This window comes from Prionailurus viverrinus, chromosome E3 (genome assembly GCF_022837055.1).
Source record: "Prionailurus viverrinus isolate Anna chromosome E3, UM_Priviv_1.0, whole genome shotgun sequence".
NCBI lineage: Eukaryota > Metazoa > Chordata > Mammalia > Carnivora > Felidae > Prionailurus > Prionailurus viverrinus.
Genome location: NC_062576.1, coordinates 41,415,721 through 41,428,584, shown reverse-complemented (window position 1 = coordinate 41,428,584; position 12,864 = coordinate 41,415,721). Strand labels below are relative to the sequence as shown.

The window sequence follows — 12,864 nt, the reverse complement described above, 5'->3', positions numbered from 1 at the left end:
GTCCGTGCTCGTCGGCCCCTCAGCGGAACCGGGCACCTCACCGCAAGCGTTCCGGATGAGGGACCCGAGTTGGTGCAGCCGGAAGGATGGTCCCGAACTGTGGGAGAGGCGCTGCCGGGCGTTCCCGCGGTTCCGCCTCAGCGGTTGGTCTTTTGATGCTGGTGCTCACTCTCCGCCAGCAAGTCCAGCCATCCCTAAACGAGTCCCGAATCCCTGCAGTCGTCTCCACCTCCTTCCTCACTCTCCTCCCCTGGACCCACCTTGTTCCCCCCGATCTGAGCCCCGCACAGCTGCCAGGTACCACTCTTTGGTCTAAGTCCACAGGGCTCCCCACCGCTCTAGGAATAACCCCCAGACTCCCGGCCTCCGTCTCTCCTGGCGCACTTCCAGCAACGGCCGCTTACACCGCTTCTTGCAGCCCGCCGAGCTCTTTCCTGTCCGGGCCACGCGATTGCTCTGCACTCTCCGCTCTGCAGAAAGCGTCTTCTCCACGCTCCAGGGTTCGGCTTAAGTATCTCGTTGTCAAAGGCCTTCCCCGGCCCCCACATCTAACATGTGGCCTCTCCAGCCACTGTCACCTCCACAGTGCTTGTCAAAACGCATTCTTTCGTTTACTGGTCATTGCGTGTGGCACACGAGTGTATATCAGGCCGTGTGGCACACGAGTGTATATCAGGCAGGGATCATGCCTGTCTTGGTCTCCACAAACTCCGGTGCCTGACAGATCCTGCTGGTTCACACCACCCCCGGGCAATCGAATGACCCTCTCTGAGCCGTCCTTTCTTTCCTGGTTTTGAGTCCTGTTCGGTCCTTGCTGTACTGTATGATTATAGGACACCCCTGCCCCCCTCTTAACCTCAGTTACCCAATGCACGGAACAGGGCTCATTTTTGCCCTTCTGGAAGGATGGACTAGATTCTAGATATTTTGAGGTTAATCGTCTATGTAATGACTTTGGTATCATTCTCTCCTCCCCAAAGCAATGAAAGCTTAGGGACCATCTGTACTGGTTGCTGCTGTGTTCCCAGTCTGCATAGTGGCACCAACCTCTGCGTGTTGAGAGAACCAGAAAGTGTGATGAGTTGAGCGGTGCACAAGAGTCCAGAGACTTGGGCCACCCTGGGCAGATACACCTTCCCCTGCCATGGTCGGATGACCTAAAAACAACTCAGACACGTGTTTTTACAACTTTTTTAATATATATTTTTATAAACAGGTCACGTGATAAAATAGCACAAGAAACACTTACCAAATATAAGGTTATATCTTCCGCATATACAGGAGAATGAGGTCGTTATGTACAATAAGAAAATGATTTTAGGGGTTGGTTGGTTTTGTTTTGTTTTCCTCTCTCCCCTTAATTTTTCCTCCTACAGTCGTTGGAAATATCACAGCTTCAGTTGCATTAATACTTTGGACAAATGGACAGCTGCCTCCTCCCCACTAGGGAGCCGTGGGGAGGAGGGGCTGAAGAAACTGGCTCCTGACCACCTCAGCCCCGGAGCTTCCTGTGGGCACTCCAGGACAGGGAAATCTTTGGGCTGTTGAACTGTTTCTCTGCTTCAACAGCATCTCTCGCTCTCTCGCTCGCTCTCGCTCTCTCTCTCGCTCGCTCTCTCTCGCTCACTCTCTGGCTCTCTGGAAACTGGTTACTTTCTTCCAACCAGACAGGGGGTGTCCCAAGATTGGGTGTGGGCACTGTATTTCCTGGGGCTCAAGGTTGGGATGGACAGGGGTCCCAGCCCCCTCCTCAGCAATTGCCAAGATGTGCCAGCATCCCCAGGACTTCCGTATGTCTTGGGATTGGACAGAACATGGCGAGAGCCCATTCGGGCAGGCAGAGGTTTGGGGAGCTGGGGAGGGGGTGGGGGCAGCTAGAAAGGAGCCCTCCCTCCTCTGGAGGCTGAGGGTGTGCTGGCCACTGTAAGATTGGAGTTGCTGGCTGGCGCTGATCCTGAGCCTTGGCTGGGGCCCACTTTTCCAGCTTCCCCCCGACAGAGACCTGCCCAGGATAAAGTGTGGCGCTGAGGAGGCTGGGCCTAGCTGGCTACAGGGACTGGTGTGGGGTCCACCCAGGGCTGTTTGCGAGGCCTGCAGGGCCTGAGGGTCGCTCCAGCGTGTGGTCTCTCAAGGTGGTGGTGTCCTGCCCGGGTTGAGGTAAGCTGCAGCCGGCTCGGTTAATGTCGATTACACCAATATCATTGTCAGCCAGGGCTGTCCCTCCCTCAACCCAATTCCACCCCATTCTGGCCCACGGACCCATAGACCTGCCGGTGGGGGATGGGGCGAGCAGGGGCCTGCCTCATACAGTGGCCAGGAAAAGGGGAGGTCTCATGGGGTCAGGCTGGCATGAGGTGGGGGGCACGGGCGGGAGGGACTTGGGCTCCTTGGCGGGCCATGGCTTTGGCGGTGGCCTGTTTCCCCTCGCACCCCTCCGAGGGCCTCAGGCGCGGTGCAGTGGAAGATGCGGGAAGCCCTTGGGGCTCTTCTGGCCCCTGTGTCCTGGGGGACTCAGCTCCCCTCAGTCCCTCCGGGCCCTGCCCGAGATGGGGGGACAGCGGGGAGACAGAGCGGGGTGTGGCGGGGAAGGTGGTAAGGGCGGCGGTCAGGAGAGCTCAAAGCGCCCCCTAGGACCGAGCCCCGGCCCCACCCCTCCACCCCCAGCGGGTGGACGAATGATGGAGGCGGCTGTGGTGCGGTGGAGGGCGGGCGTGCAGTGCGGGCACGAGGGGCATGCACAGAGTCCCCGAGTGTGCGTGCGTGCGTGGGGCTGGGCCCGCCCGCCGCCCCTCCCCGCCCGGGCGGGGCCAGGAGGGGCGCGGGGGCCGGGCGGTCACCAGGTTCGCCCTGCCTCCCGCGCTGGGCCGCAGGCGCGAGGGCTCCCCTGAGGGCAGGGCCGGGAGAAGGCGTCCCGCCCCGGAGCGTGGCGGCTTCCTGCGCCGGGGGCGGGGAGGCCCGCGCTACTCGATGACGAGACAGCGGGGCAGGTGCTGCGAGAAGTACTTGAAGAGCTCGGGGGTGGCCCCGGGGCAGTTGGTCAGCTCCAGTTCCTCCAGCTCCTGCAGCTGCACCAGGCCCGACAGCCCCGTGGTGGTCAGCAGCGGGCAGCCTGCGGCGGGCGGGAGGCGAGGCGGCGGCTGAGTGCGGGGGCCGGCGGAGCTCGCCCGGCGTCTCCCTCCGGACCGGGCCCTGGGACCCGGGGAGTCAGCCCCAGGTATGAATCGGCGCGAGGGACCCGGCAGGGCCAGGTGGGGGCGGGTGGGGTCTCACCTGCCAGAGACAAGAGCCGCAAACTCCTCATGGCCAGGAGGTGCTTCAGCCCGAAGTCCTGCACCTGGGCGGGAGGGGAGGGCAGGGAGGGTTAACGACCTCGGATCGCGCCCTGGCGGGGAGCGGGGGGGGGGGGCACTTCTAGGGTCAGGCCTTGGGCCTGGAGCTGTTGGAGGCGCGGGGGGGGGGGCAGGGCTCAAAAAGGGGGTTTCTCGGCCTCCCAAGGAGCCAGGAGGCAGCGGGGGAGTGGCGCTGAGGGTCCCTGGGAGTCCGGGCGCTCGGCCTATGTCGCGCGCTAGGTGTGGAGGGACCCAAACTTCCTCTGACCCTTCCGGGATCAGGGCAGCGGGCTGAGCGGCCGGGAAGGGCCGAGTCCCCCACCTCGGCTCCCCAGTCTTCGGAGGCGAGGAGGGCGGGTACCTGGCAGCACCATCGCAGGTAGAGGCTGCGGAGGGACGACATGGTGGACAAGTAGCTGAGGCCAGTATCCGTGATGCGTACACACCTGTGGGTGCAACAGAGGGGCGCTGCCCACCTTGAAACACCCCGCCCCTCAGCTCCGCCCCTTACTGCTTTTCCCGGCGTGTCCAGGCCTGAAGCTCCCCTCCGCCGGCACAGATGAGAGCGCTTCCCTTTCCACAGACTCTCCCCAGCCAGGTCCCCCCCAACCCCCACCCTGGTTGCTTGGTGGCACCACCCGTTCCGGGAGGGGGGGGCGGTTCAGCCCCACCCTTGTTACAGGGCCACTCTGGATCCCAGGTTTGTGAGCGCCCGTCATCAACCCACTCCCCATCAGCTACAGGTCGCTCCACTGGTCTAGGGTCTCCGCTCAGAAGGCCCCGCCCCGCCCCCCCTCACCCACTGCCGGGGAGTGGGGGTCTCGCGCGCACCTGTCCAGCACCAGCTCCTCCAGGCGGTGCAGGTCGCAGGCCACGTACTCGAGCGCCATGTCGGTGATGCGCGGGCACCACGAAAGGTCAAGGCTGCGCAGCTTGCGCAGGTTTTCGGCCACGAGCTCGACGCCGTCGTCGGTGACCTTGGAGCAGCCGGAGAGGCTGAGCGCGGTGAGGTTGGGCAGGCTGTGCACCACGTTGACCACACCGTGGTTGGTGATCTCCCAGCAGGAGAGCAGACGCAGCGTGTGCGTGCTGTGGCCCTGGCGTGCTGTGAAGTAGGCCAGCGCCGTGTCCGTCACGTGGTAGGCCTGCAAGCTCAGCTCGGCCAGGTTGGGCAGCAGCTGCGAGATGGCCGCAATGGCGTCGTCGGCCACGTTGATGCAGTCGCTCACGCTCAGCGAGGTGATCCGGGCGCTCAGGCTGGACCACAGCCCCGCCTCGGTGAAGTCGTTGCAGCCTGACAGCTCCAGGCGCACGACCCCCTGCATCTGCTCCAGCATCACCTGCGGGCAGCAGGGCGTGGTGAGGATGGGGGGGGGGGCGGGGCGGAAGGAGCCCGATGAGGGGCAGAAAGCAGTGTTCTCGAGTGTAGACGGGTGTAAAACAGGACAAGTGCATGTCACAGTGTGTTTCTCACATCACCACAACATTCTAAGAGAAGAGGCAGAGCACAGGGGGACCTGGGAGCTCAGGGCCTCTCCAGAGCAGGGGCTCCAGAGCACTTGGTGTTAAGGATTTGATGGTTAGAGTCCTGGCCCTGGGGAAGGGGCAGCTTGCACAGCTGCTCCTCTGGCCTGAGCGCCTGCTCCCTTGCAGCATTCCCCCCCCCCACCCACCCAAGGCTGGCTTCACAGGCATGTAGGGCTCTGAGCTCAGAGGGGGCTCCCACTTGACTGATTGCTTTGATGTTGCTGTCTTGAAATTCTTAACCATCTTTGAACAAGGGACTTGAATTTTCATTTGGATTGGGTCCCCCCAATTATGTAACCAGTCCTGCTTCCCCTCCCCCGGAGACATCCACAGAGCACCAGCACCACCCTCAGCTCCTTTGCTCCTTGTATGCCTGGGGGCACCCTCCCTCCCCCCACCCCCAGCTCATTTGCTGCTGCTTGGCCCTGCCCACCCCACCCCTGTCCCTTCCAGGCCACCGGTGGGGCGCACCTCCAGGCCGGCATCGGTGATGGTGGAGCGCTTGAGGCTCATGGCCTTGACGCCCTTCTTAGAGAGGGAGTAGTTGTCGATGAACTCACAGATGTCCAGGTCGGAGACACCAACCAGGCAGAAGCCCTCAAAACCACGCGCAGCGAAGCCCTGCAGGTTCACAAACTCCTTCTCGCCACCAGGCAACACGTTGTAGAGCTCCTTGGCGTGCAGCACAGGTGTGAGGCCCGCCCAGAACTTGGGCTGGTAGAGCACACGTCGCCAGGCCTTGCACACCTGGGCCAGCACGCACTTCTCACAGGCTGAGAAGTACCAGAAGAGGCCATTGAGGATCTTTTCATCTGTGGCCAGTGGTGGCCGCTCCACTGGGGGCCCAGGAACTGGGACTGAGGCTGGTCCACCAAGGGGGAGCCCTGCTGGGGGGCACAGGCCCCCAGCTAGGGCAGCCCGTGGCAGTGGGGCAGCCAGGCTGGGCGGTGGGAGGGTGGGTGGGGGTGGTGGCTGGCAGGGCCGGTTCTTGGCAGCTGGTGTGCCCTTGGTGATACTGGCTGCACCCAGGCCGTTGGGCTGGCCCGGCAGCTTTACCAGGCCGTTTCGAGGCAAGCATGGAGGCTTGGGGTCGCCGTCCACACCCGGGCTCGACATCTTCCTCGCTCGATCTGCAGACAGGGTCCAGGATGGGATAATGAGTCTCCTGCTGCAGCACGGCTGGGCTCCTTCCCATCCCAGGGCATCTCCTCCCCTGGCACTCCCAGAACCACCCAACAGAAAGGATCCGAATCCAAGTCCCTCCTTCCCCGACCGTGAGATCAGGGCTGTTCATGACTATGACACTCCCTGAGCACCTACTATGCGCACTGAGCTCAACCAGTACTCACATCTTTTTGACAGCTAGGTACTACGGTTCTCGTTTTAAAGATGAGAGAAGAGAGGCAGCGACAGACAGACACTTGCCTGGGACTGCTCCCTTCACCTTTACTACCCTGATGCCCAACATCAGTGTTTGCCAGGCCTACCTCTACCCGGGTAGGAACTGGGAGACTGAGGGAGCTGGTGTGGGGTGGCCTCTGCATCTCCACTGTGGGGTTCCAGCATGGCTCTGAGGAGTGGTTCCAGGACCCTGTCTGAGACTCACACACCAGCCCCTGAAAATGTCAGTGCCTACTGGAGGTTCTGTGGTTCATAATCTACCCAAAAGAAAGGGCGAGGTTTACTCTGATGCCAGCACAATGATCCCTGGACACATACTGTCCTGTAATCCTCCATCTAACCCGTTGAGGATCGTACTATGATGATCGTGCCCATTGTTACAGATGAGGAAAATAAAGCAGCATGAACTATTTGCCCAAGGTCACAGTAAGTGGTGGAGTCGAGGCTTGGACTAGGGCTGGCCATGGAAGCATATTTGTAGAGAGTTTCTCATAGGGTGGGACTGAAGCCACCCCCCCAATGCGCCCCCCCCCAGGGCTCTGAGGTTGTGAATGGGTGGCAGATGGCTTTGAGCACAGATAGCCCTGGAGAGGGGGGCAGGGGGACCCTCACAGTACCACCATCTGCTCCACATTCCAGATCTTCTCTTGCCCACCCCCACTCTAGACATCCCATGGAAAGGCAGTGCACCCAGTGGTTCAGGCACACAAGCTCTGGGGTCACACACCCTGGCTCTGTGGCCTCAGTGAGGCACTTTTCTCTGAGACTCACTTGCCTTACTTTTGAGCCTGAGAAAGGATGATACACCCCCACAGGACAACATGTGAAAAGGGCTAAGCATAGTGTATGGCCCACAGTCAGCATTTGGAAAGTGGTGAGGAAGTTGCTTCTGGACCCCATGGCCGGCCTGAGGGGAAGGGGTAAGGAGCCATTAGGAGGGAGGGAAGTGAGCCACCCTGCCCGGCTCTACCCAGCACCATGCCTCCACTGGCTTCCAAGCCCTGGACAGGACAACCCTTGCTGGCCTTCCACATCTGTGGAGGGGTTGCTGACCTGGGCTGGGACCAGGGGTCTATGGGAACACATGGCCTCATGGCTACCAACTCAGCTTTGGGTCGAAAGGCCTTCTTGCTCTGACAGCCATGAGCCCCCAGCCTGGCAGTCCACATCAGGCCCACCCTCCCCAGGAGAGGCTCCCCAACCTTGGCTGTCCCTTTACTGCAGCTCATGACCAGATAGTAGCAGCCTCACACTGGATAAAACACGACATTCATAACAACGTCTGCCGAAATGTCCACTAGCTTCATGTCAGCCCCGTGTGTGTTGGGGCGGGGGGCGGGGGGAGCAGCCTGACACGAGGGCTGCCCCAGATCTCTTAAAACCAGTATGTGATGAGGAGACCGTTGTGGATCAGAAGTGCCTCATGGAGGGACAGGGTGAAGCCCACGACTGGCCGCCCACTCCTGGGACCAGAGGAGAGGCTGTCCTGTCGTCCTGTCGACTCCCTCCTGTGGGCTGTGCTGGGTTCAGAGAGGCAGCCCCAGCCTGAATACCTTCTGTGTCCCCGGTGCCGGGCGCCAGGATCTCAGGGCTCAGGGCGCGCCGCCCACCCGGCCTCCGCCGCTTCCCGCAGACCAGGCGCGGCTGGCTCGGCCCCGGACCGCAGCACCATGGACAGCGCCCCTCCAGCCGCTGTGCGCGTGCTCGGAGGCCAGGCCCCGGCGGGCTCCACCGCGGACAGCGGCTGGTGGGGGTGGGGAGGGGGGCCGGCCCCGGCAAACCCAGCTCAGCAGGCGACGGGGCGGGGCGAGAAGCCGCCCGCTCCGCCAAGATCCGGAGGAGGCGGCGGAGGTGGCACCAGGGGAGAAATAACTCAAGAGCAGTGCCGATTTAGGTTAAAGATGCTCCCAGCCACGGGTGTGCACGTGGAGTGCCTGAGTTGGTGGTGGGGGGCAGGGTGCACGTGGATGCCCCGGGCATCTGCAGGGCTCTTCCCCCACCCCCCCATCCACCCCACTGGAGCTCACATTTGCACGCGCCCACAGTCCCATCCCCTCTTCAGGCCTCAGGGTGGAGCTGGTGAAAACAGCCAGCGGGTGAAGAGAGCTCACGGGAGGGAGGGGCCAGGTCGAGGATGGCCTCCGCCTGGGGGTGGGGGTGGGGGTGTCCGAGGCCTGGCTGCCCCTTATCTCACACTCACATCCCTGGCCAGAAGGCACTGCCCTGCCTGTCAGTGGGTCAGCCCTTCTGCCGTGCCTTCGCCTGGAGCTGCCTCTCGGCGGAAGCAGCTCTGAGCTCCTGACCTTGTCCATGGTCCTGCTGGGCTCCACCTGCACACTCCAGCCTCACTGACCCAGCCTGACAATCCTTGCTCTGTGTGTGGCTCAAAACTGGAAACAGCCACAGCTTGGCCCAGGGGTCAGGGCTTTAGGAGAGAACCGAGCTTGCGGTCAGAGATGAGTCTTCCTGTCAGTTAGGCAGGGGGTCTCTTGCAGGGGGCTGGGACAAGTGGCCCTCTGCCTGGTCCCACCCACCCAGCCAGATGGGCTGCGAGACCCCAACCTCTTTGGTACTTGTTCCTGTCCCTACTGCATGCACTGGGGCTCAGAGGACCTGCCCGGAGTTTCTAGTCAGGATGGTGTAGGGGCAGTGGCCAGTCTTATGTGGTCTGCCTCCTCCTTTAGAACTAAGCACTAGGAGCTAACGCTAGGAAAAGAGGCGTTTTAAAAAGATGGCCAAACTTGCACTATTCTCAGCCTCAGCCCCTGGTGTCTTGTGCCTCCGTGTGGAGCGGAATTCTGGAGGAGGTCCTCCTGGGATAGGCTGCGGGGGCTCCAGGTTCCTGGGAGGACTCCAGAACTTGGTGGCTCCCAGGCCGACAGTCTCCAGATGCCCACGCTGAGGCTCTGAAAGGAACTGCTTCTTTTGCGGCCAAGTCACTGGGCCCTGAGACCTAGCAAGTCCACCTTACAGCCTCGCCTCTGGTTCCTCCCCAGCCATGGCCCTACAGTCCAGCCAGACCCCCTGTTCTGTATTCCTCATCCCCTCCCAGGGCACATGATGGGCCCCCTGCTTGCTCAGTCGGCCTCCCCACTTCTTAACCCTGCCAGCTCCTTATCCTCCATCCTTCAGTGTGAGCACCACCCCGGTCTCCCCCTGCGGGACTCCCCAGCCCTGAAAAAAAGCATCTCCAGGGTCTCAGTCATTACTGTTCATCCATCTGTCTCTTCCCTTGGCTGGGGACTTCTTGAAGACAGGCAGCACCATGACTGAGTGGCCTCTGAGTGCTGGCTGAATGAATGAATGAATGAATGAATGAATGAATAATGGCAGTCAGCAGGGTCATGCAGAAAGGGATATGGCTGCCAGATGCCCAGGAGGCTTGATGGAAGACAGGCCAGATGAAGAAGAGGGCAGTGGATGGTAGGGGAGCTGCTTGTAGCTCAGTTTGTTAATCCCGGTTGTAGCAGAGGCCACTGTCCACAGTGAGGGCAGCCACTGGGTTGGGTTGGTGCCAGAGTCTCTGAGAAGGCGCCCAAGACCCTGGGGCTTAGGGTGGGCCTTGCAATTATTCAGGCCCATGGGAAGAGGATGGCTCACATCTCTTTTTTGGCTGAGTCCCCACTATGGGAGCTGCAGGGTTAAGGAGGCTGCTTGCGCATCCCTCATAATCTGGCCAGATCCAGGGAGAGGGGACAGGAGCCACCAGAAGGGAGGGAGGAGCTGGTCCTGCCCTGCTCTTCCCAGTGCCACTCTTCTATTGCTGGTCTGAGCCCTTCACACACTGCCTGACCAGGTGTGGGGAAAGTGGGGCTCAGAGACTGAATTTTCAAAAGGTGCACAAAGCTGGGATTTGACCCCAGTTTGTCTGACCTCCAAAGACCAAGCTAGGCATTGAGGTCCAGATGGTGACCCTGGGCCCTCAGCTGGTCTGCCGCTGGCCAGGTGCACTTCCTGAGGCCTCTTCCTCTGCCCTGTTCTGCTTCTCCTGTGCCCTGTGTCCTCCCAGCCTGTGACCTTAGGCTAGTGGTCTCCCCCAGCATTGTCTCTGTCATGCCCCTGCTCTCTCTCCAGAGGCTGCAAGCTGCAGGACTCTCTTCTTTTGGACTGCTCGTGCCTAGGAAACCCTCCACTCCTCATGGCCCCCAACTCCAAGATCTCTTCCTTCATCCCCGATACTCTGACACAGCCCACCGTGAATGCTGGAGGGGTCTGGCCCTGATAGGACCTGCACTGACCAATTCTCCTGGCCCACTGAGGCCCATGGAGCTGGGCAGGGTGTGGGTAGCCAGAAAAATTCACATCGGGTCGATCTGCAGTGACATCCCCAGGGACTGGGGTGACAACCAGCTTGGGATTGGGGACACAGTGCGGGCTGACAAACTCCATGACAAGCCCCGTGACTCAGGCACATTCACATCCCTGTCACTTTGCACATGTGCCAGGCAGCACTCCCTTCCCGCCCCCAGCCCAGGGATGCTTCTGGGGTACAGGCTGCCCCACCCGTGCCCCGGGGGCTCCAGGAAGTGAGCACATGGCTTCAAAAGAGACCCAATCGGTGCTTCATCAGACCCAGTCCTGCGGTCAAGCTCAAGACAGCTTGGCCATGTGGGACTGGGCACCTTGGGGAACGGGCTTGGGCTCCACGCCTCATCTTGGCTCTTTTGCTCTGGAGGATGAGCCCCCCAGTACCTAGACTGGGGGCATCTAGTGTCTGCCTCTTTGGGTGGCTGTCTCAAACCCTCCCCCTCTTCCCCACCAAGTGAAGCGATGGGGTCCAAGCCCACCCTCTGTGACTGGTCAGGCTGCGGCTCCAACCTGCCAGTGGTGGGGAAGGTTCTGAACCACCCACTTACCCCACAGAGCCTTCCTTCACTGCCACCTCCACTCTTCCCCTCTGAGGCATGGCAGCGAGCACCCACGTGTGACAAGATGGGGCTGCAGGCAGCCGAGCAGGGCCCTACCTTGGGGTGAGATGTCTCCCTGGCTCTCAGCAGCGCAGGCTTCCTGGGCCCAGGCCAGCGGTCTCGAGGGCCCCAGGTGACCCTACCTCAGGGCTAATTGTGTCCTTCTTCCATTGGGAGAGAGGACTCACTGAAGTGCCCTGGAAGTGGGTGTGAACTGGAGGGTAGCGCCTGTCCAGAGAGCCTGCCCAGCATCAGGGGTACTTATAGGCCTGGCCCAAGTGAGAGGTGGCTGAGGAGGAGGGGAGCCAAGTAGCGGAGACGGCGGGCCCTTGGGGCCTGAACAGTCTGCCCTGCACTGCCCACGTTTATGACCGGGTTTGGATCTCCCTTGTCCCCATAGCTCCTGGTCCAGACCTGTGGCCACCTCCTGCCAGGCCAGCGAGTCTCCATCAAGCCTTTGCCCTCTCAGGGACCCAGCCCAGGCCTCCGCTCAAAGGCGTTGGCTGAAAGAAGGGGCCTGGGAGGTGGTGGGTACCGGGAAGGGACTGACCGAGTGGGCAGGTGAAGCGGCATCCGCCATCTGTTCTCTGTTTGGAGGGAAGGCTTCCTGTGCAGAGGCCGGGAGGGGCTGGAGGAGTGGCCACTGGGCCGTGGGCTCCCTGAGGCTCCAACAGCTAGGCCTGCTTTCCTTCTGGGGTGATGGGTGGGGGACTCTCTCCCCTGAAATCCCGGGAGGCCAGACCCCTGCCCTAGCAAGTCTCAGAGTGCCCGGTTTCCCTTCTGGGGCCGGCCAACCTTGGCCAAGGCTCGACCCCTCCTCCAGGACCAGGCACGTGGCCAGCCTCCTCCTTTCCCCTCATCCTCCTGCTGTGGCGGCAGCTCCACACAGGCCCAGGTGTCCAGGGAAGACTGGGCCCCCGCCATGCATCCACATGGCTCCTGGAGTGGAACTGTGTCTAACACCTGTCTCATAGGCCCAGGGGCTCGTGGTGCTGGGAGGGAAGCTCAGAGCTCAAAGGAGGTCCAGGATCTCACCCAGCCACGCCGACTGGGGGCCTGCAGTTCTGCTTCCACCGAGATATGGTCGGGCGGCACCGGCCCACAGCCCTGGTCCAGTGGCTGTGGGGAGCGTGCTTCAACCAGGCAGCCTCTGGGGTCAGGAGCCCTGGGAGGGCCTGTCAGGACCACAGGCTCAGTGGCCTCCGCCTGGGAAGCGGCCGCGCGTATGTGAGACCCTGGGGGTGTTGGCGGCCCTGTCCGAAGCCCCCTCCCCCCTCCTCATTGTGGCCGCCGCGATGGCGTGGCCTGGCCCCTTCCCCGGCTCCACAACCTGGCCCGGTGCACACACCTTACCTCGGCCCGGGCACCTGGCTCATGCCACGCTGTCCGCCGGGCGTCTTCTCGTCATGGGGAGCCCGGCATGGGCGCTGGCGAAGCGGGGAGGCGGCCGAGGTGCTGGCCTGGCCGGCAGGGCCCAGCCGCGCCCCGCGCCCCGGCCTGGCCGGCCCCCTCGGCCGCGCCCGGAGAGGAGCTCCCCGGTGGGAGAGGATCGGCTGCCCGAGCCTCCCACCGGGGAGGCTGAGGCAGTGCCCAGATAAATAAGGCCGCTTTGCAGGGAGCCGGGCGGGCGCCTCCTCCCTCCCCGCGCCCTCCTCCCCGCGCTCCTCCGCGGCCGCCGGCGGCGCCGCGCGCGCCCCCCG

At 62.3% G+C, this 12,864-nt stretch overlaps 1 protein-coding gene and 1 long non-coding RNA gene across 2 annotated transcripts; one reads left to right on the top strand and one right to left on the bottom strand.

Annotated features, from left to right (window-relative positions):
* Position 1: 1 nt before the first annotated feature.
* Positions 2 to 3,211, top strand: LOC125154228 (uncharacterized). The gene is made up of 3 exons (XR_007147727.1): positions 2 to 297; positions 1,985 to 2,157; positions 3,057 to 3,211. It is a non-coding gene; the product is annotated as an uncharacterized LOC125154228 (long non-coding RNA).
* On the bottom strand, positions 2,743 to 5,972 carry FBXL16 (F-box and leucine rich repeat protein 16). The gene is made up of 5 exons (XM_047838115.1): positions 5,328 to 5,972; positions 4,161 to 4,669; positions 3,691 to 3,775; positions 3,271 to 3,334; positions 2,743 to 3,109 (listed from the first exon to the last, which is right to left on the bottom strand). The coding sequence occupies exons 1-5, from the start codon at positions 5,970 to 5,972 to the stop codon at positions 2,961 to 2,963; spliced, it is 1,452 nt and encodes a 483-aa protein (XP_047694071.1). The 3' UTR covers positions 2,743 to 2,960.
* Between the last annotated feature and the right edge of the window lie 6,892 nt (positions 5,973 to 12,864).

Bases quoted from the DNA above. Each gene is read 5' to 3' on its own strand.
- FBXL16 (XM_047838115.1), bottom strand. From the start codon at position 5,972: ATGTCGAGCCCGGGTGTGGACGGCGACCCCAAGCCTCCATGCTTGCCT. The intron at 3,776-4,160 runs GTGCGCGCGAGA...TTGCACCCACAG, and splicing joins GAGGAGCTGGTGCTGGACAG to GTGTGTACGCATCACGGATA. The intron at 3,110-3,270 runs GTGAGACCCCAC...CGCCCGCCGCAG, and splicing joins GCGGCTCTTGTCTCTGGCAG to GCTGCCCGCTGCTGACCACC.